Source organism: Vulpes lagopus, chromosome 14 (genome assembly GCF_018345385.1).
Source record: "Vulpes lagopus strain Blue_001 chromosome 14, ASM1834538v1, whole genome shotgun sequence".
NCBI lineage: Eukaryota > Metazoa > Chordata > Mammalia > Carnivora > Canidae > Vulpes > Vulpes lagopus.
The window spans coordinates 26,851,323-26,872,130 of NC_054837.1; the positions used below are offsets into that span (position 1 = coordinate 26,851,323).

Sequence of the window (20,808 nt, forward strand, 5' to 3'; positions counted from 1 at the left end):
CCTCTCATCACTTGTGAATGTATCATAAAAGTCTCCCCAACTCTGTGCAGCCCTCTCTGGGAACCTTTCCAAAGCTGTGCTTCTGAATTGCTTGCTTTCTCTTGCTGCTTCTCTGTTACCAACCTTTCACATTGGACTCCTTTGCTTTTTACTTGTCTTTCTGCCCCACAGCGGCAGGCCAGTCACACTTGCCTCTGCTGGTGGCACCAGTTTCTGAGGTTCCAAACAGATCCAGGAACTTGGTTCTGGAACGGTGCTGGGAGATGCAGAAGCTGCATGCGATGTCATTTGAAACATTTGTCAGTGAATGGAAGTGGAGAAAAGAGATGGTACTGCAGTGGGTCACCAAGGTCCTATGTCAGTCTATGTCTACTTGAAACCAAGGAGAAGGAAGACCTGAGGGAGACTGATGATAATGGGGCAGGAGAGAGTTAGTTAAGGGAGCAGTTAGGAAGCAGAAATGGGGGACACCTGGGTGGCTCAGTGGTTGAGCATCTGCCTTCGGCTCAGGGCATGATCCTGGGGTCCTGGATCAAGTCCCACATCGGGCTCCCTGCAGGAGCAAGGAGCCTGCTTCTCTCTCTGCCTATGTCTCTGCCGCTCTCTTTCTCTGTATCTCTCATGAATAAATACATAAAATCTTAAAAAACAAAACAAAACAAAACAAAAAAACAAGAAACAAGGAGACCGAAGTAGAAGAGTTAACCTTAAACCACAGGAGGCAAAACACTTCTTCCTCTGAAATAAGAGGAAAGGAAGGATAAATGAGGGTGGATACAGACATACTTGAGTTGGAAGAGGGATGAGTGGGGGCAGCTTCCAGTAAGTGGTCTGGATCTTTTTAGCAGGAAAGACAGTTAGGTGCTCTGCTTAAAGTCAAGCTCCAAAATTGGTGAAAGAATTCTGGAATCCCCAATGTAGAGATTCTGCTGGGGAATCAAGTGTTGAAGGAAGAACTGACCAGCACCAGCAAGGACCTAGCTGATATTGCCATGTATTTTTAGCAGACAAAATCTGTCTTTCTCCAGGATTGCTATGTCAGTGTCCATGCAGTGAATGTTAACCGCTGCAACACAGAATTTGGATTTTAGCCACTATATTTCCAAAAGACATTATCTTCTTAGTTGTACTTAATAGTAAATAAAAAATGGATTGATTTGTTTTCCTCTTCTCTTACTTATACCTGTCAGAAGCTTGTAATTAGTGAGAGCTGCCTATGGAATGCAGTATAAGGAATTTTAATCAACAGCCTTTTGTAGAACCTATTAAACTTGGTTTGCTGCTTTTAGAATCTGTGCTTTTGGGAAAAATGAAAACTTAAACTTACCTTTTGTCTTTCTTTTGTTCTCAGTAGTTTCTATAGAACACTTAAATTTTGCAGTGTACATCTACTCAGATGCAGTTTTTGGAAATGTTTTTGAGCAACCAGATCACAGTGATGCAATTCTCAAATAGAAATCCACTGATTGGTAGAAACCAATATCACTGAAGGACCTCTTTTTCTTCAAATACTAGGTCGAAAATGGTGTATTTGTAGCTAATCCACTTCAGGAACGCACAATTCTAATGAGAAAAGAAGGTGAATCTGCCAAAAGCATTAATGAAATGCTTCTGAGCAGACTTTCACGTTACAGAGCTTCCCCGTCCGCAACACTGGCTGCCCTTACTGGCTCCACCATCTCCAACACACTGAAAGAAGACCAAGCAGGTATGTTGCGGCCCTTTGCTTACTGTGTTTGTTCACCTTGTGTGGCTCCATTCAGCTACGTACATATTTTTAAATACCTTATTTTTTAGAGCAGTTTTAGGTTCATAGCAGAATTGAGAGGGAGATACCTGTAAACCTCCTTCCCCCACACATGCACAGCTCTCTCCCATTATACAGTTGGTGAACCTACAGTGACATAACATTAATCACCTGAAGCCCATAGTTTACATTCAAGTTTACTCTCGGTGGGTTTGGACAAATACATGATGACAGGTCTTCATCCTTATGGTATCATACAAAGTAGTTTCACTGCCCTAGAAATCCTTTGTGCTCTATTTAATCTCTCCTTCCCCTTGTGCCTGGCCACCCCTGACTTTTTTATTGTCCTCATAGTTCTGCCTTTTCCAGAATGCCCCCTAGTCGGAATCACATATCATGTAGCCTTTATAGATTGGCTTCTTTCACTTGGTAGCATGCATTATGTTTCCTCCATGTCTTTTCATGGCTTGATATATTCAGCTTGTGATTTGTGAGAGCTCCCTCTAGAATTTGGGCAGTACTTTTCTTCCCCCCAAGTCTATTTTTAGTAATCTCTATACCCAATGTGGGGCTTGAACTCAGAATCCCAAGACCAAGAGCGCATGCTCCTCTGACTGAGCCAGGCAGGTGCCCCGTTGGCAGTACTTTTTGAGTGCTTACAGTATGTCATACAAAGCACTTTGCTTTACATAATTCACCTTTTTATCTCCCTCCAGTTATCAGTCTTTTTTTAAATTCCAAACCAATACATGTTGTTAGCTATGGACATGAATTGGCATGAATCTATAATAATTCCAAATAGCTCTGTCTTTAACTGTAAATACCTTATCATTGCTGTTAATGTAAATTGATTTCATGTTTAGCATCTGCTTCACAAATGTAAAAAACTCATGTTTGGCATTGTCTTCACTTTTTGGCCAAGCAAATAAGAGGCAAACATCCACAAGGGAGATTGCTTTTTCTAGAATTTATCATTTACTGTTTGCACCTTAATAATTAATTAATTAATTAATTAATTTTTTGTTTGTGGACCTTAATATTTTAAAATAAATAACGCATGTACAGAGTTTGAAAGTAGAAGCAATATAAAAAGGTATATACAAAGAAATCTTTCTTCTGTATCTTGGCATATTATACATTTTGCCCTGCACTACCTCCTATAGGTGATTATATTTATTAGTTTTTATATAGCCTTACAGAATTTCTTTATGCAAATACAATTATGTGTTCTTATTTTCCTCCTTTTCTTAATAAAAGGTAGCCTACTAAACACACTGTTCTGTACTTTGAAAGCAAGAGTTCTTAACTGAGATAAGCCCTTAAGAGGCTCATGAATACACTCCCTAAACTTTCATAACAACATCTTAAGTGTATCCATCCTGATTTTCACCAGACTTTCAAGGCCATCTCTGACCCAAAAAAGGTTAGGAACCATTATTCTTGATGAGTTTTCAGATTACACCAACTATGTGACTCTATAACAAGTCATGAACTGTAGTAAAAGATAAGGCTAGAACATATGCTGTATATATAGAAAAATGCATCTGAATGAATATATATTTAATGAATTTAATATAATTTTAGGCTTTATCCTTTATATACTGAAATGTTGGGAAGAGAAACTGATTAATTCATTTTAAGGCTATCAAATTAAATACTTCTTAGTTCATATTAGAATTTAAGGATATAATTTTATTTTCATGGGTCTCTATTATATCAAATGTAAGTAGGGAGATTATTAACAGTTGTCATAACTTGGGTATATGGATGATTAGAATGATAGGAATACTTTGTAGAGGATGGTGGGTTTACAAAATAAATAGCTTCCTGACAAGTTGAAGGCTTCATGAGAGAGAGAGAGAGAGAGAGAGAGAGAGGGAGAGAGGCAGAGACATGGGCAGAGGGAGAAGCAGGCTCCCTGCAAGGAGCTCAATATGGGACTCGATCCTGCAGCCTACGATCACACCCAGAGCCAAGGCAGACGCTCAACTTCTGAGCCACCCAGGCATCCCCAAGCTGAAGGCTTGATCTGAGTTTATCCTTGGGAGAAAACTGCATCCTATCCCAACAATAGAAGTACTAAAGGAATCTTTGTTGGAAAAGGAGATATGAGAGAAATCAGAAGAACTCAGAAGGCAAGGGTACGTTTAGAATTCTGTGAAAACTGCTGTTGTATTCAAAACATGTGAGCTCATACTTTTATATACATTCTCTGCATATTTATTAACATGATGTTGTTGCATAAAAAATCACCAGTTATTAGGCTGACTTTTGAGGATTCAGCATTCAAAGGGTCTAGAATGTTTTATTCTGGGATAAACTAATACCTGTAACCATGTTATTAATAAGTTGTCTATTAAAACATCGTGGTGAAAATGCTATATTCATAAAGTTGCTAATTTTCCAATCATTGCCCCTTTTGGGTTTCTTACCTGTGGAAATTTATGCCCTTGAGTTTATGTCCTGGATGAAGATGAAGAATATACTTGTTGAGAATTTGGAGTTTCTAATGGAGCTGTTTAGAGGCACAAGCATTCAAAACAAAAATCAGACAGATTGGGTTTCACTTTTCTCCTTTTTCTAATCTAAAACATGTAAAAGCAATTTTTACATCTATCTGAGCTGTTCTGTTTTATACCCTGACAGCTTCCTAGGTTAAGCATTCTGTCTCACTTTCTGTTACCATGATCAGATCTCACTAGAGCAGTATATAGGAAGTCCTTAAATTTGTATTTTCAAATATCCCAGTGAGGAGGTGAGATTAGAGGTGCATCTTTTACCTCTTGATTAGAAATAATAATTATTTAATAATAGTTTATGTCACTGACCTTAAATATATGTATAATATATTTAATATATGTTTTATAAATATATAATATATATAAGGAGTTACAAATCATGAAGGTATAAAATGGTTCTGTGATAGGTATTGTGAAAGCTTTTACTGATTAGTTATACATTGAAATTTCTGGCTGATTTCATGTTCAGAGCTATTTGTAATGAATGTAATAAGCCCAACCTGTAGAATTTGTTCTGTATAAAATGAAAAGATGTCTGTTGGAGTGTAGTTTCTGGGAAACACAAACAGTGGGATTCTTCTTTCATTCTGAGATCTAGTCCAAGTGAGGATTCATTCTTTTGAAAGAAGTTTTGAGACATAAAGGCATATTGAGTATTGGGAACACCTTTGAGAAATGTTCAGCTCATGAAACAGGGAGCTTGGGGCCAGGCTACTGGGCCAGATCATTATTTCTCTTTAGTTTACTGCTTCTTGTTGTATTTTCCACATCTGGGTATATCCTTGTTTGAATATGGGGCTCCTTCATTATACTGTAATCTACTTTGGCATTCAAATTAATCTGTGTGTCAAATACTTATCACTATTTTCATTCCTTTCACCAGCAAATACTAGCTGTGGGCTACCTCTGAAAATGCTTCGGAAGACGCCCATCTATACCTGTGGCACATACTTGGTGATGCTGGTCCCACCACCAGGGGGGTCAGGCAGCTCTGCCACCCGTTCTCTTTTTGGTGGAACAAGTGGTTTGTCATCTTTAAAAAGTAAGTGCATTTTATTTGTGGCATTCTGCCCAATTGTCTCTAACTGTGAAATTTAAGGCTTTTCTATTAATAATATTAAACTTACTCTGTTAAAGTTGTTTGTAGTAGCTCTTTGATTACAGCAAAACTTATCAATATAGTCAATAGTTTAGAAAGAATCAAAACTATAATTTTTGTAGGTGATACAGTAGTATACTTCTGAAAACCATCATCCTATAAAATTACTAGAAATAATAATTCAGGACTATTTTAGGGAAATAAAATACTCAATTGCCATATTATTTACTGATAAACACAGCAAGAGTTCTACCCACTACAAATAAAATTCCAAATTACTAAATAAAATATGTGAAGTGCCTCTATTTTAGGACACATAAATAAAAGGTTAAGCAAAAAAAAAAAAATCTAATTCAGAAATTAATGTTGTTAATTAAGTATATATACTTTTTTTTTTTTATAAAAGAGGGAGGCATACTATAGTAATTAAAGCATTGTGATTTTGGCTTCAGAGTAGCCAAACAGTTAAATGGAATAAAATATAGAATCAAAATCAAGAGTCAAAAAATGTTTTAGGGCACCTGGCTGGCCCATTTGGTGGAGTGTGTAACTCTTAGGGTTGTGAGTTCAAGCCCCACACTGAGTGTAGAGACTACTTAAAATCATTAAAAAATAAAACTTTCTTTTACATTCCCATTTTGTAGCTTTGCTACCTTAGGGACATCATTTAACTCCTCTGAGCTTCAGGTTTCCCACCTGCAAAGAATAAAAGGAAAATAGTATCTCACACTATTGTTTGGTGGTCATATGCAATAAACTTGTATTAGAGTATTTCTAAGAAACAAAAAACAAAAACTCAAATGTTCCTTTCATATATGGTAACACTTTTTGTGTTTTTCCATGAAATTTGTTTATTTATTTATTTTTATTTATTTATTTATTTATTTATTTATTTTGATTTTTTTTGAAATTTGTTTAGACACATAAAATTAAAATGTTTTTAAAATCTGTTTATTTTCATTTCCCAATATTTTCATATTCTGTTCTCTTAAAATGATTTGCTTACAGTTATCCCATTAAAGGATTATATTTACAATGTAGTCTTTTTATTTTATTTATTTTTTTAAATTTTTTTTTTTAAGATTTACTTATTTATTCATAGAGAGAGAGAGGCAGAGACACAGGCAGAGGGAGAAGCAGGCTCCAAGCAGGAAGCTGGATGTGGGACTCAATCCTGGGTCTCCAGGATCACACCCCAGACTGCAGGAGGCGCTAAACCGCTGTGCCACCGGGGCTGCCCCAAATGTAGTCTTTTTAAAAGGCATTTCATACTCCAAGCCGGAAGATACAAATTTGATCTCAGCACTTTATACAAAATCATGTGTCTATTATAAACCTTTAGGCCCTTTCAGGTACATTCAACACATTGTATGTGGGATTTAAATATTTGTAATAACTCAACATTCTTTTGCTTTTAGAATCAAATTGGTTGGACTTTTTCTCAACAGCTTGTTTTCTCTAACAGATCATGTGACCAAAGGCAGCCCCGGTGGTGCAGCGGTTTAGTGCCGCCTGCAGCCTAGGGCGTGATCCTGGAGACCCTGGATCGAGTCCCATGTCAGGCTCTCTGCATGGAGCCTGCTTCTCCCTCTGCCTGTGTCTCTGCCTCTCTCTCTCTCTGTGTCTCTATGAATAAATAAATAAATAATCTTTAAAAACAAAAAGATCATGTGACCAAGATGTCCCTTGAGCACTTAAAATAAATGGTGTAAATTTATTATTAGTCTCTTTTTTTTTTAGTACAAGCTTTATTGAGCTATAATATACTATAAAATCGACACCTTTTAAGTATACAGTTCAGTGGTTTTTAGTATATTCAGACTTATGCATTCATCACCACTATCTAATTCTAGAACATTTTCTGTCACTTCAAAAAGGAACCTCCCCCCATACCCATTAGCAGTCCCTCCCCCTTTTTCCTCCCTCACCCCAGCTCCTGGTATCCATTTGTCTACTTCTGTCTGTACGGATTCATCCCTGGACTTTTCCTATTTATGGGATTATATAATATATATGCTTTTGTGATTGGCTTTCTTCTTTTTTAATGTTTTTAAGATTCATCCATTTGATAGTAGGAATTATTACATCATTCTTTTTTATGGCTGAATTATATTCTATTGCATGGATAATATCCCATTTTGTTGACATTTGAGTTGTTTCTACTTTCTGGCTATTTTGAGTAATACTGCTATGAACAATCATGTTAAGTTTTTGTGTAGGCATATGTCCACCTCTCTTGTGTTTATATGTAGGAGTAAAATTCTGGTCATATGGTAGCTGTATGTTTACCTTCTGAAGGGACTACCAAGCTGTTTTTTAAAGTGGCTGTACTGTATTACATTCTCATCAGCAACATAAAAGGGTCTAATTTCTCCACATTCTCCGTGACATTTATTTTCTGCTTTTTAAAATTATGGCCATCCTAGTGGGTATGAAGTGGTACTTCTTTGTGGTTTTGATTTGTATTTCCCTAATGACAAATAATGTTGAACATCTTTTCTTGTGCTTATTGGCCATTTGTATGTCTCCTTGGACAAGTATCTTTTGAAACCTTTATTATTTATTTATTTAAAAATATTTTATTTATTCATGAGAGACACGGGGGCGGGGGGCAGAGACACAGGCAGAGGGAGAAGCAGGCTCCATGCAGGGAGCCCAATGCAGGACTTGATCCCGGGACTCCAGGATCACGCCCTGGGCCAAAGGCAAGCGCTAAACTGCTGAGCCACCCAGGGATCCCCTGAAACCCATTTTTAAATTGGATTATTTACCATTAGTCTTGTTAAACTCTTTTTAGTCTTCTTGGCATGGCTTTGTCATCAACTGAAATTGGCCCCATTTGATTAAAGCAGGCCTTCACGGTGCCATTTTTTCATGAGGTTTTAACATACATAGTGATTCTACTCTGGGCCAACAAATCAATACATGCTTAAATTTCTTCTGTGTCTTGTTCCACATTGGTCACTGTGGAGGCTACCTAGTATGTGTAGGAAGTGGTGCTTGCCTTGAGGAGCTCCTCATCTGGTTGGGAGAAATACCGTTTGTGTGTGAAACAAATAGAAAATGATACACAGTGATGTATTACTTCCTGGAACCATGGGGAGCAGATGAAATACTGCAGAATCTGAGAGAAAGGGTTATTGTGGAGTGGGGTAGAAAGCAGATACATCCTGAGGTCTTGAGTTTAAGTCATGAAAAACAGATATTATGCATATAAGTGGCCAAGTTGGGGAAAGATGTATGCATGGCAAACAATGAAGGAAGGGATTTGGGAGGGGCACCTGGGGGCTTAGTCGGTTAAGTGTCTGCCTTTGGCTCAGGTCATGATCCCTGAGTCCCAGAAATCCTGGGATTGAGCCCCACATCCAGCTCCCTGCAAGTGAGAAGAGGACCGGAGAGAGAAAAGCAGATTTCCCACTGAGTGGAGCCCAACTCGAGACTTGATCTCATGACCCCGAAATCATGACCTAAGTTGGGTGCTTAACCGACTGAGCCAAGCACTTGTCTCCTTTTTGTGGTCTTATGTTTGTATTCTGTCTCCTCATTGTTACCACCAATAGACAGCAAAAGTGTGATTTTTATGAAAGTCTTTTTAAGAGCCTAAAGTTTAAACTTTGAAAACTAGACCATCACCGTAAGGCTTATTAAACAGCTTAATATTTGTTTTCAAAGTCCTTGCCTCTAGCTTGGTATATAATATTTCGGATGGTCAGTTCACAAGTCGTGCCGATCTCATAGATGCTGCTGGAAGCTCACTGGGTCGTGGTGCTCTTGTACCAGGATTGGGTAAGAAATGCCCACTTTTCCTTGGAAAATTCAAAGTTTTTGCAATTTCTGTCAAAAAATCTTGCCAATTTCCTTTTCCTCGTAAGAAATAATTTTTTGATGCCATTGCTTAATTTTAAGGATCATCATAAGAAATGACCATAGATGCCATTCCTCTGCTTAAATTGCTATTGAAAATACTGTCCAGGTTATATGATGATGCCTGTAACAAATATTTCTCAAAGTTCAGGCACCCTTAAGAGATTCATTTCCCATGAGGCATCAGTATGCTTCTTAGTGTCAGGAAGTGAACATTATGTAATATATTTGATTTTCTCTTTGCCTTGGCTCCTAGGAAGCTCATATCTAAGTTTTGGACTTGGTTATTAAAGCTTCTACTGTGTGTTAATGTTCATTAGTCCTGTTAGTACCTGGGTTTTGGTTTAAACCATTTATATCCTTTTCGGAATTAAAAGGGTCACAAATAAGTCAGTTACTAAGAACTTTCTATTCCATGAGACCTATTCCATTCTCACACAGGAGTTAAGCAAAATAGAAATTGGGTGCTTCCTTTTGGCTGAGCCCTAATCTAATGCTTTGCTACATAAATATATGGGAATAGGGATGTGAATTGTCAGCAGTGGAGAGAACCACCCTTCTATTCTTTAGCAGTGCTTTGGAGAAATATGTATACAGGCAGATGGTGACATGGCAACTGAATAAAGTGTGCTGTTTTTGCAGGTGCCTGTTATGATACAGTGAACAACATGCTGTGGACATGCTCAAATGATTATATTGATCAGTGGTGTAATCCAGGGAACCAGGCCTTCCATTATGTCTGTCAGAGACTTGGAGTCAGCCACATCATCACTGAGCCCAAAGGTGAGGTGCACTTGTGGTCTTAGAGGAGTATATTTTTCCCTAATGAAATATGAGAGAGGGCACCCCGGGTGGCTCAGAGGTTTAGTGCCGCCTTCGGTCCAGAGCGTGATCCTGGAGACCTGGGATCGAATCCCACGTCGGGCTCCCATCATGGAGCCTGCTTCTCCCTCTGTGTCTCTGCCTCTCTCTCTCTCTCTCTGTGTCTGTCTCCATGAATAAACAAATAAATAAAAATTAAAAAAAAAAAAAGAAATATGAGAGAGCACAGTAGGGTAAGTAGTGGTAACGTTGCCCAAGTAACAAAACGTGTCAGTAGCTTTCCCTCTTTGAACTTGAAACCTAACATCCTTGTTGCCTGATTTTTTTTAAAGATATTCATTTATGTATTTGAGAGAGAGAGAGAAAAAGAGAGAGACAGTACGCATGATCAAGGGGAAGGGCAGAAGGAAAAGCAGACTCCCCGGTGAGCAGGGAGCCTGATGCAGGGCTCAATCCCAGGACCCCAGAATCATGACCTGGGCCAAAGGCAGATGCTTAACTGACTGAGCCATTGAGGTGCCCCACCTGATTGGTTTATGATTAATTATTATTATTTTTTAAAAGATTTTACTCATGAGAATAAGAGAGAGAGGGAGAGGGAGAGAAGCAGGCTCCATGCAGGGAGCTTGATATGGGACTCGATCCTGTGACTCCAGGGTCACGCTCTAGGCTGAAGGCAGGTGCCAAACTGCTAAGCCACCCAGGGATGCCCGGTTTATGATTAATTAAATAATTATGTAAATAAACAGAGGATTTGAGACTTTTTTAGAGAAAATTGTTATGCTACTATTTTATTTATTTTGTTTTATTCTTGAGAGACATACAGAAAGAAGCAGAGACATAGGCAGAGGGAGAAGTAGTCTCCCTTTGGAGAGCCTGATGCATGACCTGTGCCAAAGGCAGACAGACACACTCGACCACTGACCCCCCAGATGCCCCAGACATGTGTATTTCTTAATATTAAGAGTCTTAATATTAAATAACTGTTAACTTAAAATCTTGTGGCTTCGAGGTCAGTTATAGTGTGGTATGGAGGAGCAAATCCTCTTCCCATAAAGCATTGATAAAATGGACATCATTATGAGAAACAACTATTTCTAGGCTCTAGAAACTGACCAGAGGCATACACCAAATTGAGAAGTGAATATTCATAAAAATCACTGAACTTGGGTAAAAATAGTAGGAGTCTGTGGTACTCTTACTTGAGGATGCTCCTGTCTCCCACCTTAAACTTGGTCAGTGTAATAATTCCATCAAAGTGGGGCAGATCATGTAAACCAGCAGCCTTGCTTCCAGAGGAGCTGACCTGATTTGGAGCAATACATGGGAAAAACTCCTGCCCAACAATGTCAGTAACAGTACTAATCTTGGTGGCAACCAACAGAGAAGACTGGTGGCTTAGCTCACTTGAGGTTGAGGTTGTGGTTGTGATTAGGGTGAGCAGCGAACCAGCAAACTAGCCAGAGATTTACTCATGAGATCCAGGTAGTGAGAAAGCTAGAGGGCCTTGTTTAGCTACCTGCACATCTGCATAGAAGAAGCTGGAGAAGGCCCAGCCTGGGTTGTTCACACAGGCCTGGCCGAGCATGAGCCTGCACATTCATGCAGAGATGTGAGAGGGCCTGACAGAAAGTAAAATCCAAGACAGAGTTTAAAGCTGTGTGAAACTTGGTGTGCTACCCCAAAACATACAGACCCAGCCAGAGGGGCAGACTTACTGGTCCAAGGTATTTGAGCACAGCCTTTGACTCAGTCTAGATGATCCCTAGAAAGACAGGCTTAAAATTTAAAAAAATAAAAGTACACAAATGAAAGAAAGTAACAAAGTAGAAACAAGAATTGAAAAAAAAACCCAACCAAAGGGAAGTCAGTGGCTACATACTATAGACAGAACTCAGCTGTTGGACTTAGAAGATGAGAACTAAAGCAGCCTTTGTAGATATATTGAAAGATCTAAAGGAAACTGTTGAAAAGATGCAAGTATGATGACTATGACATAAAAAAAAACAATAGAGAATTTCAACAAATAAATTTTCGAAAAAAGAAAACAGTGGAAATTCTGGATTTGAAAAGGTCAGTGACTGCAAAGAGCAGCTCAGCAGCAGATTTGAAATGGTGGGAGAAGTAAACTTGCAATGTAGACATAGATGGATAGAGTCATCCTTTTAGAAGAACAGAAAAGGACACGCTTGGGGAGTATTGGTCAGGGATTTTGTAGAACATCCTTCAGTTTGAGTTCATCTTCAGTTTTCTCATTTTGAACTGAGGTTTTAGATTTTAGGGAAGAGTATTGCAGAGGTAAAGTGCTTTTCTCATTTTGTTATATCACAGGGTACATGTGTCACAGGATATCACAGGGTATCATGTAAACATGATAATAAACATGATTTATTATTAAAGCCCGTCACTTGATGTGGGGCACCTGGCTAGCTCAGTTGGTGGAAGTTATGACTCTTGATGTCGGGATTGTGAGTTTGAGCCCCACCTTGGGAGTAGAGATTACATAATAAAAATCTTAAAAAAAAAAAAATTGCTTGGTTTAAATGCCAGCTTTCTTCATTGCAAAGTTACCTTATTTTTCCCTTTCCAACTAGTAGATAGTCATTGAGCCCAAGCTTATGGGAAGGGGAATGAAGCTCCACCTCTTAGAAGGAAGAGCCTCAAAGAACTTGTGGACATATGTTAATTGCTATAGTAATTAATGTTTTGAGGGAGGTGATGCTTTGAGGCTATGCAGTTACCAGATTTTTTATTCTTGAGTTAGTTTGGTAATTTGTGTCTTGCTAGAAATTTGTGCATTTCATCTAAGTTTTCTTATTTGTTGATATAAAGTTGCTCATACTATTTCCTTATAATTTTTATAGGGTCAGTAGTAACTTCTCTGTTTTCCTGATTTTGGTGTATGTGCAGATTTACTAAATATCATTGAATTGTGCACTTAGAATGGGTGAATTTTATCTTAAACTCTATATTAATAAGGCTATTGAGGGACAAAGAAACAGCAGGGGCCCCTGGGTGGCTCAGTCAATTAGGTGTCTGACTTGGTTTCAGCTCAAGTCACTGTCTCGGGGTCCTGTGATCAAGTTCCAAGTGGGGTTCCACACTCAGCAGAGGGCCTGCTGGTCCTTTTCCCTCTGCCCCCCCCCCCCACATGGTTTCTCTCTCTTTCATAATCTTTTTTAAAAAAGAGCAAAAATAAGAAAAAAAATCAACCATATATCAGTGCCTCCCTAATTATTCTCTCCAAGCTTCTTGCTTTAATCTCTAGACTGTATATTCACCTCTACTCGGTTATCTAATAGGTATGTTCATCTTGTCAAAAACACACTCCATTTTCCCCCTTCTCCAAATCTCTACCTGCTGAATCCCCTAGATGCTACTATAGGGATCACAGTTCCTTCATATGCTTAAGCCACAAAATTAGAATTCCCTAGGACTCTCTTTCTCTCACATCTCATATCCAAACGGACATCAGCAAATACTGTCAGCTGTGACCCTCAAGATCTATCCCCAGTCCAACCATTTCCTACCAGCGATGCTGCTATGACTCTTGCCTAGGCGTTGGTGGCTTCACCAGGTTACCGGTGGCCAGCTCCCTGGTCTTCCTTCCTCCTTCCTCCGCAGCTGCCCTCCGCTGCCCCCATTTGCTCATTTCTGCACAGCAACCAGAGTCCTGTACAGTCTTGGTAGTCAGCTCTGTCCCTCCTCTGCTCAGACTCCTCCACTGGCTTCCCATGTAACTCAGAATAAAAATCAAAGACCTCATTTCTTTGGCTAGGTCCCAGAGGCTAGCTTTCAGAAAGTCTTTGGTGAGGATGAATAATACTAACCTGAATTCTATTGTAAGAGCATGGAACCCGGCCTGGCCCTCCAGCTAACATACAATTGGAAAATTCAGTTTGGGCCAAGTTCACCTTCTCTTTGATTTTCCTTGAGTCCTCTTGTCATAGTCTTCAGTGCCCACAGTCTGGGAAACTCCAAGTAACCTCTACTCGGGCCTGCCTCTCCTAGATTCTCTGCCTTCCTGGTCCTTTGAGGCTGTTCATTTCAGCTGCTTTAAAGGGAAAAGCAAATTTGTTTGTTTGTTTTGCATTTTACCTATTTAGATTATTTTCACTTCCATTCCCTGAATGCCTGTGACCATCCATGGGGTGTTTATTATTGTATAAGAGGATGCTCTTGAACCTCAGGGTTGAACTGATGGCTCTCTAGGATGCAGTGACTAAATGAGATAAAAATGGTGAGGTACTGTGGGAGGAGGTATTTATGGACCTGGGGGCAGGGATGTGGTGGTGGTGGTGGTGTTCTCTCATGGAGGAGCCATAGAAGATAGATTTTACTAGACTGGTTCCAGCATGGGCTCTGAGCAGAGATGGCCTGACTCCAAATCCGAGCTCTGTACTAAGTAGCTGTGTGACCTAGGGCAAATTACTTAACCTCTCTAAATTTGATTTACTCCTCTATAAGACAGGGCTAAAATAGTCTAAGTTTACAGCAGAGTTGTAAGGTAATGCATGTAAAGCATTTAACCTATTGTCCAGTATATAGAAAGGGCTCTCTCAGTGCTCTTTAAAAACGGGAATTCCTTAGTGTTTTCATTTTCACCTCAACACTATGGCAGGGGAAAAGGATTCTCCAGAAGCAGTAGAAGAGATGGGAGCCAGCATACTCTCTCCTAGTACTAGTATGCGTGTACCTTTTGTAAATCAGAGTTTTCTGTTCCTTAGGGGCCACCTATGGAGATGTCTTTCCTCACTGAGTTTCTTTTTCATTTTTTAGAAGAGGCTATAACCACGAATGAGGTTATAAACCAATTATTGCACCACGTTGGTGCGATGTGCATACACCAACTCAATCTTCTTGCTACTAACCCCAATCTTCCAATCACAAGTGTCTTGGGCAAGCAGCATCCAATTGAAGCACACCATCTTAGCAGTATTTGTGACATTATGGAGAAGGCCATGGTTAATGGAGACACCTGTATTATACGCTGTATTCTCGTTGTCTTTCAGGTAAATGCACTGTTTTGACATAAGTAAGATAATAGAGAAAAAGAAACCCAAAACTTGGTTGGTTTCAGCCAGCTAATTTTCACCAGAAGAAAAGTTTAACAACATTCCTGTCTTGTATCTTAACCACATTCTAATCCTGTAATTAGAATTTTAATCATACTCATTGTATTACAGTTAATGGAGTATTGCTGTAGGTAGCTCATTGCAGTTAATATATATAAAATATTTACTGTAATTATACTGTTACACAATCAAGGAGATTGTGGTAAAAAATCCACCTGTATATCTGTTCAGAAGACTATCTACTATATGCTTTTTTTCAAAGGGATAATTTTATCCCTAGTAGAATTAGTATTTTTAGATATACCCCTTATGTTTCTGTAGGTGGTATTTAAATTTTTCTTCAGCCCACAAACTGAAAGGAATCGCGACATCATTCGACGGTCTGGATTATTGCTTTGGCAGTTGTTGATGGCACCAAAAGATCAAATTTGCTCTGAAATTCAGAAGGAAGTGTGTCTTGCCATCAGGTAATCAGCAAATTATTTTCTTCATGGTTTTTGCAAAATGCTTCTCCTGTGCTGCATTGTAATCTTTGCTGCAATTCAGTAGCATGGAAGTCTCTTACCCCATTCCATAGTCAGGACCTTGTACTTAGGGAATAATTTAATTGGAGAGGGCTTGTGGCCCGACTCCCAGGGGCCCTAAGCTGTATGTGTAACTATGTTGCCTTTTGGATTTTGAGAAGGAAAAAAAAAAACCTTTTGAGAGGGTATTTTGATGGCTTGCAAGTAGATGTCTTGTCATTTGGGGAGAGTATATGGCAAGGTGTCAAAGAAGCAGGTTTAGGCAGCTTGCAGACCTGGGTTCTAGTCTTTGCTCTGCCACTTGCTAGCTTGGTTCAAGGCTTCAATTTCCTCAGCTATAAAGTGGGCATAAAAATAACACCTAACTTGAAGAGTTTGTGAGATTTTAATAAGACAAAGCCTGATGCAAAGTGCTCAACAATGTCAGCCTTTTAAATTCTGCTTAAAGCCTTGTTAGAGAAGAGGTCAGAATTTATGGACCATTTTCTGTTTATCTTTTTAATCTTTTTTTTTTTTAGTACAATGAACATTTATCCAGGTATATAGCCTGTGACCAAGAATAATTTAGTCACCAAGAGAGAACTGAATGTTTGGTCTGGAAGAACTATAATGTGAGGAGAGAGGGAGGAGAGGAGAGGAGATTTTTTTCCTTTCAATAATCAACTATGCTTTGGGTCTCTTGCTATTGAGAATATTAAGGCAGCAATTTAAATTTGGTGTCATGAGGAAACTTCTGGGGGTGATGAGTATGTCCAGTTCCTTGATTGTGGTGATGGTTTCATGGGTCTATGCATATGTCAAAACTTGTCATACTTACACTTTAAAAATGTGCACTTTATTGTATGTCAAACCTCATAAAAAAAAAAGTAACAATTCTGACACAACTTGTAATGCTTTTCTTCTTGTTCTTTTGGAAAAGCTGAAATTTAGCAATTCCACTTCTCAAATGTGCTTTTGGTCACAATCTGGATATATACCTGGCTCAACTACATTGACTTTGTATAGCTCAGTTCTCTTTAACCAGTTACATATCCAGCCTCAGACAAGTTCTTAATTTGATAACTCATCGACATGAGAAGGAGAGAGAGCCTAGTTAGCAGGGAGGTGAATGGGCTATATGGTGACAGTGAATTTAGAGTCAGCCACTTGGTCAGTGATGAGGCTTCCCTCAGAATTTTATGTAATCACACTGCCATCTTTAATATGAATACAAATTAAAATATTTAGAGTTTGGATTTTCTAGGACATTTGTTGAAAAGTCTTTTGACTTTTCTGTCCTTTCAGCTCAGGTTTAAATATCTTATACCCTGGTGAAACCGAAATCAATAACTTACTGAAGCTGGTCTTAACAGAAGGTAAGAATTATCCTTGCATTCTCCTTGAACAACCATCCTTTTTTTTTTTTTTTTTTTGTCCACAAGGAGACGGCTGGATATAAAGATAATATTTCTTTTCTTTGTACTTGTTAGTGTTCTTTTTAAAATATATCTGCACATATGCCAACACTTCAACTGGACTGAGCAGAAACTGTGTTCTCTGTATCTTCAAGCTTTAGAAATCTTTTTCTATTCACACCACTTAGCAGAAGGTGCCTGATGGTAGAAGTTTGATGCACATTAAAGATAATGACTTCTTGGGGACTTTAAGTCCATTTGTTTTCTCCAAAACCTGACTTTTAAAGTTAGAGTAATCAACAAATACAACAAAGTTCACCTGTCAAAGACACTCTGCATTAATAAGCAACATTAAGGAATTAGAAATCACACTTGATGATGTATGAAGAGGTGAACTACACTCAGATCGGGATGTACTGGTTTTTTAAAAAGCCTGACTGGTTGCGATGTTTTTGCTGCTGCTGTTTAGGTATGTGTGCCTGGATCCCCTAGATCGTCAATAGTCTGCTTGTTTCAAAACTTGTTTTAATAGCCTCAATTTTCTAAGTGTGATTGCCACGGTCACTTATGGAGCTTTGTTCTGTGTCAGGAGAGAGGAACAGCGGCCTCTCACAGCTGCGGGATGTGATCCTAACCAATTTAGCTGAACAGCTTCAAAACAACCGATTTGGCAGCGAGGAGGATGAGCATTACAGGTGACACCAGTTATGCTGTTGACTGCTCGCCTTCTCTTTGTGTTTTTCTCAGGAATTAATTTACGTTTAAACATGTTTGATCAACTTTAGTCTCCTGTAATATCTGATATGATAATTAGCATGTTAAATTGAAATCACAGATCAATTGAAAGATGGAAAATCCTGTATTTGCCCTAAGAAGCGATGTTAGCATTTTTCAGTTTTATCACCAGAGTAACTTAGGCCTGCTAGAAAGTTCTTTGTGGAAATAACAGATGGAGTTTATTTAAAAGTCTTGAAGAGTGCTCTCCAAATCACTGGGCTGTGAGAGAGGGTAAAGGTGTGGTGAGAGCTAGGAAGGTGAGAAAGGTGTTGGTTTTCTTTGATGTTTATAAAATACTTGGACTGGGTGTTTGGCTACCATTGTGTTTCTGTAAGTTTGATTTAAATAATACACCCAGTTGTTAGCATCATTACTGAATAAGATGATTTATTTAGGAGAACGGGCTGATTTTGTGCCTTCTATTTGATATCTTGTACCAATTGTATACAACTTATCCTTTTTTATTAAACCATCAATATCTTATTGTTACATTTTTCCTGCATTTTAAAGACTAAATGATGAACTTTTACACTACATTCTGAAGATTGTTGTACGGGAATCCTGTATCTTAATCACCAAGTGCCAAACTGTCTCTAAAGAAGATTTTCAAAAACTCCTTTCAACTGTGCCTGTAAGTAAAAATGTGTTTAATGAAGGCAAAATTATATCACACATCCTTATTTTCATGTTACCATGTTGAGGTGTGTATGTACACACTGCTGTAACACACTCTCTCCAAGGCAGTCTTAGTTGATGAAAGGTAGTGGGTGTCTGTTTCTCTTGGAAATACAGAACTGAACAAATCCACTTGGAATACTTTCTCTAAAGACTTTATTCCTCATGCTTAAATGTCTTGATGCAGTAAATTGTTTGAGTTTGGATGTTTTCATTTTATTTAAAATAGAGCGTCGTTCATCCCCTGCTTTAATTTTTAATATAGCATTGTTTTCTAAAGCATCACTGTTACACAGACTGGAAAGAACCAAGAAATTCTCTTAAGGGTTTGGGTAGGCTCTTTTCTAGTGGAAGCATAAGAGGGGATGAGGGTGGGAAGAAGATTTACTAAGAGGGAAAATTTTAAGTAGGTATCTGTGACTAGTGTGAATTATGTAGCAGAAGGCACAAAGTTAGAGTGAATGTGTCAAATGATGTATCAAAAGCCATGTGGAAATAAGTCACCTGAGAAACTAACCTGGTCTGTTTTCTGTACTTTCTCTTTTGCTTCCCTTGTCCAAATCTTATAAACACATGAGGATTACATGACCCCTTCTTTCAGTAGGGTGTAGATCATCTAAATGCCCTTATTTGTATTAAAGGCTGCATCCTCCTGCCTGCGCTATCTGATGGCAGTTCAGAACCACCTTCTCAGTAACACTATTTTGATTAAACCTGATGAGAATGATGACAGTGACAACTCCTTGCAGGGAGAGACATTGAAGGTACAGGTAAACACCAAGCTTTCTTCTAACAATGCTTTCTACCCAGTGTGTAAAGCACAGCTTAATTGGCTAAATCTCTGTGTATTATGATGTCAGATTTCACCATGTGGCTTATATTGTTGTGGGAGGTAATATTAGGTCACTCATTCCATAGGTTTTTATGTCATTGCACACTGGTTACCATATTTGTGACACTCTCATAATGTGTCATCCATGTGCTCCTGTCAATCTTTTTGTGCCTTGTTTATCTTCATATTTTTAACGAACTATAAAATATGGCACTTACAAGTGATCTCATACACATCTGAAAGTTATGTATATATAGATAAAATAAATCTGGGTGTATAACATTTGAATAATTTTGACATTGTGGCTGTTTTATGATATTCTCTCAATTCAAATAAATTCAAAGGTGATAATTTTCTCATAACCTTTATGCTGAATAATTTCTAAACCTACAGCTCATTTCATTCTCTGTAATTATTTTTAAGTTAGCTACTGTGTAAATTCAATAATTTGTTCCCACATGGCAATTCAGAGATTTTTTTTTATTGCAGTGGTGGTTACAATTTTGGCAGATGCTGGAGGCTGTTATTTGCATTGTTCTTTTTTTTTTTTTTTTTAAGATTTTATTTATTTATTCATGAGAGAGAGAGAGAGACAGGCACAGACACAGGCAGAGGGAGAAGCAGGCTCCATGCAGGGAGCCTGACGTGGGACTTGATCCTGGGTCTCCAGGATCATGCCCTGGGCCAAAGGTGGCGCCAAGCCGCTGAGCCACCCAGGCATCCCTATTTGCATTGTTCTTGAAAATTTCTTCTTTGTGAGAGAATTAAAACTTTTGACTAAAACATACTGAAAAATTAACCAAAGAAGCCATAAAGCTACAAGTCATCAATAGTCCTCTTCTTACTCCTTTATGCATGTGTACGGTGAAACCAATACACTTGCTAGTTCCTGTTTATGAGTTGATCTTATTATAAATCCTTTTTTAAACAGGCAAAAATGCATGAATTAATCATTTCAAACTGCTGATACAATTGATTAACTTCTCTTGCCCTAGTTTCCTAATCAGTGAAAAGGGACAGTAGGTCTCCTTTTACAAGACTCTGTGAGGGTCAGAGAGGAGGTGTGTGAAATGCCTGCCCTGTGCCACAATCAGCACGCAGGGGCTGACAAGATCCGTGTGACTTAAACCATGGTTTAGCCTGCTGGTTCGCCATTTCTCTTAATGATAAAAACATCTTAATTCCAAGAAAGGCCCCAGAAAAGTCCAAGCAATGAAAACCAGTGTTTTCTCTTTGAAAGGCTAAATTCCTTAAGTTCTTCATTAACCCCTGGAGAAAAATACTCATGGTAAAGGCAGAAGAGGCCAAGGTGTCCAGTATTTCTGGGAAAAATTAAAAACTCAGTTTTCACCTAAAGGTTTAGGTTGGTTGTATTTTTTTAAAATAGAAAATAATTGTACACTAGACATTTCTATGATTTTTAACTAGTACTTCTAAACATAGTATTTAGTATTTGTATGCCCACGAACTCTCTAATAGT

General features: G+C 38.5%; 1 protein-coding gene across 7 annotated transcripts in view; it reads left to right on the forward strand.

The window, feature by feature from the left end:
• Window positions 1-20,808, forward strand: part of HECTD4 (HECT domain E3 ubiquitin protein ligase 4) — a 184,963-nt gene that overhangs the window by 76,960 nt on the left and 87,195 nt on the right. For 5 of the 7 annotated variants that reach the window (XM_041728411.1, XM_041728412.1, XM_041728415.1 and 2 more), the window contains exons 8-17: window positions 1,516-1,708; window positions 5,150-5,308; window positions 9,038-9,151; window positions 9,872-10,012; window positions 14,831-15,063; window positions 15,448-15,593; window positions 16,935-17,005; window positions 17,634-17,739; window positions 18,332-18,452; window positions 19,138-19,266. In XM_041728411.1, coding sequence (XP_041584345.1) covers window positions 1,516-1,708; window positions 5,150-5,308; window positions 9,038-9,151; window positions 9,872-10,012; window positions 14,831-15,063; window positions 15,448-15,593; window positions 16,935-17,005; window positions 17,634-17,739; window positions 18,332-18,452; window positions 19,138-19,266 — 1,413 coding nt within the window. The remainder of the gene's footprint in view (window positions 1-1,515; window positions 1,709-5,149; window positions 5,309-9,037; window positions 9,152-9,871; window positions 10,013-14,830; window positions 15,064-15,447; window positions 15,594-16,934; window positions 17,006-17,633; window positions 17,740-18,331; window positions 18,453-19,137; window positions 19,267-20,808) is intronic. The other 2 variants (XM_041728413.1, XM_041728417.1) reach the window with 1 other exon arrangement.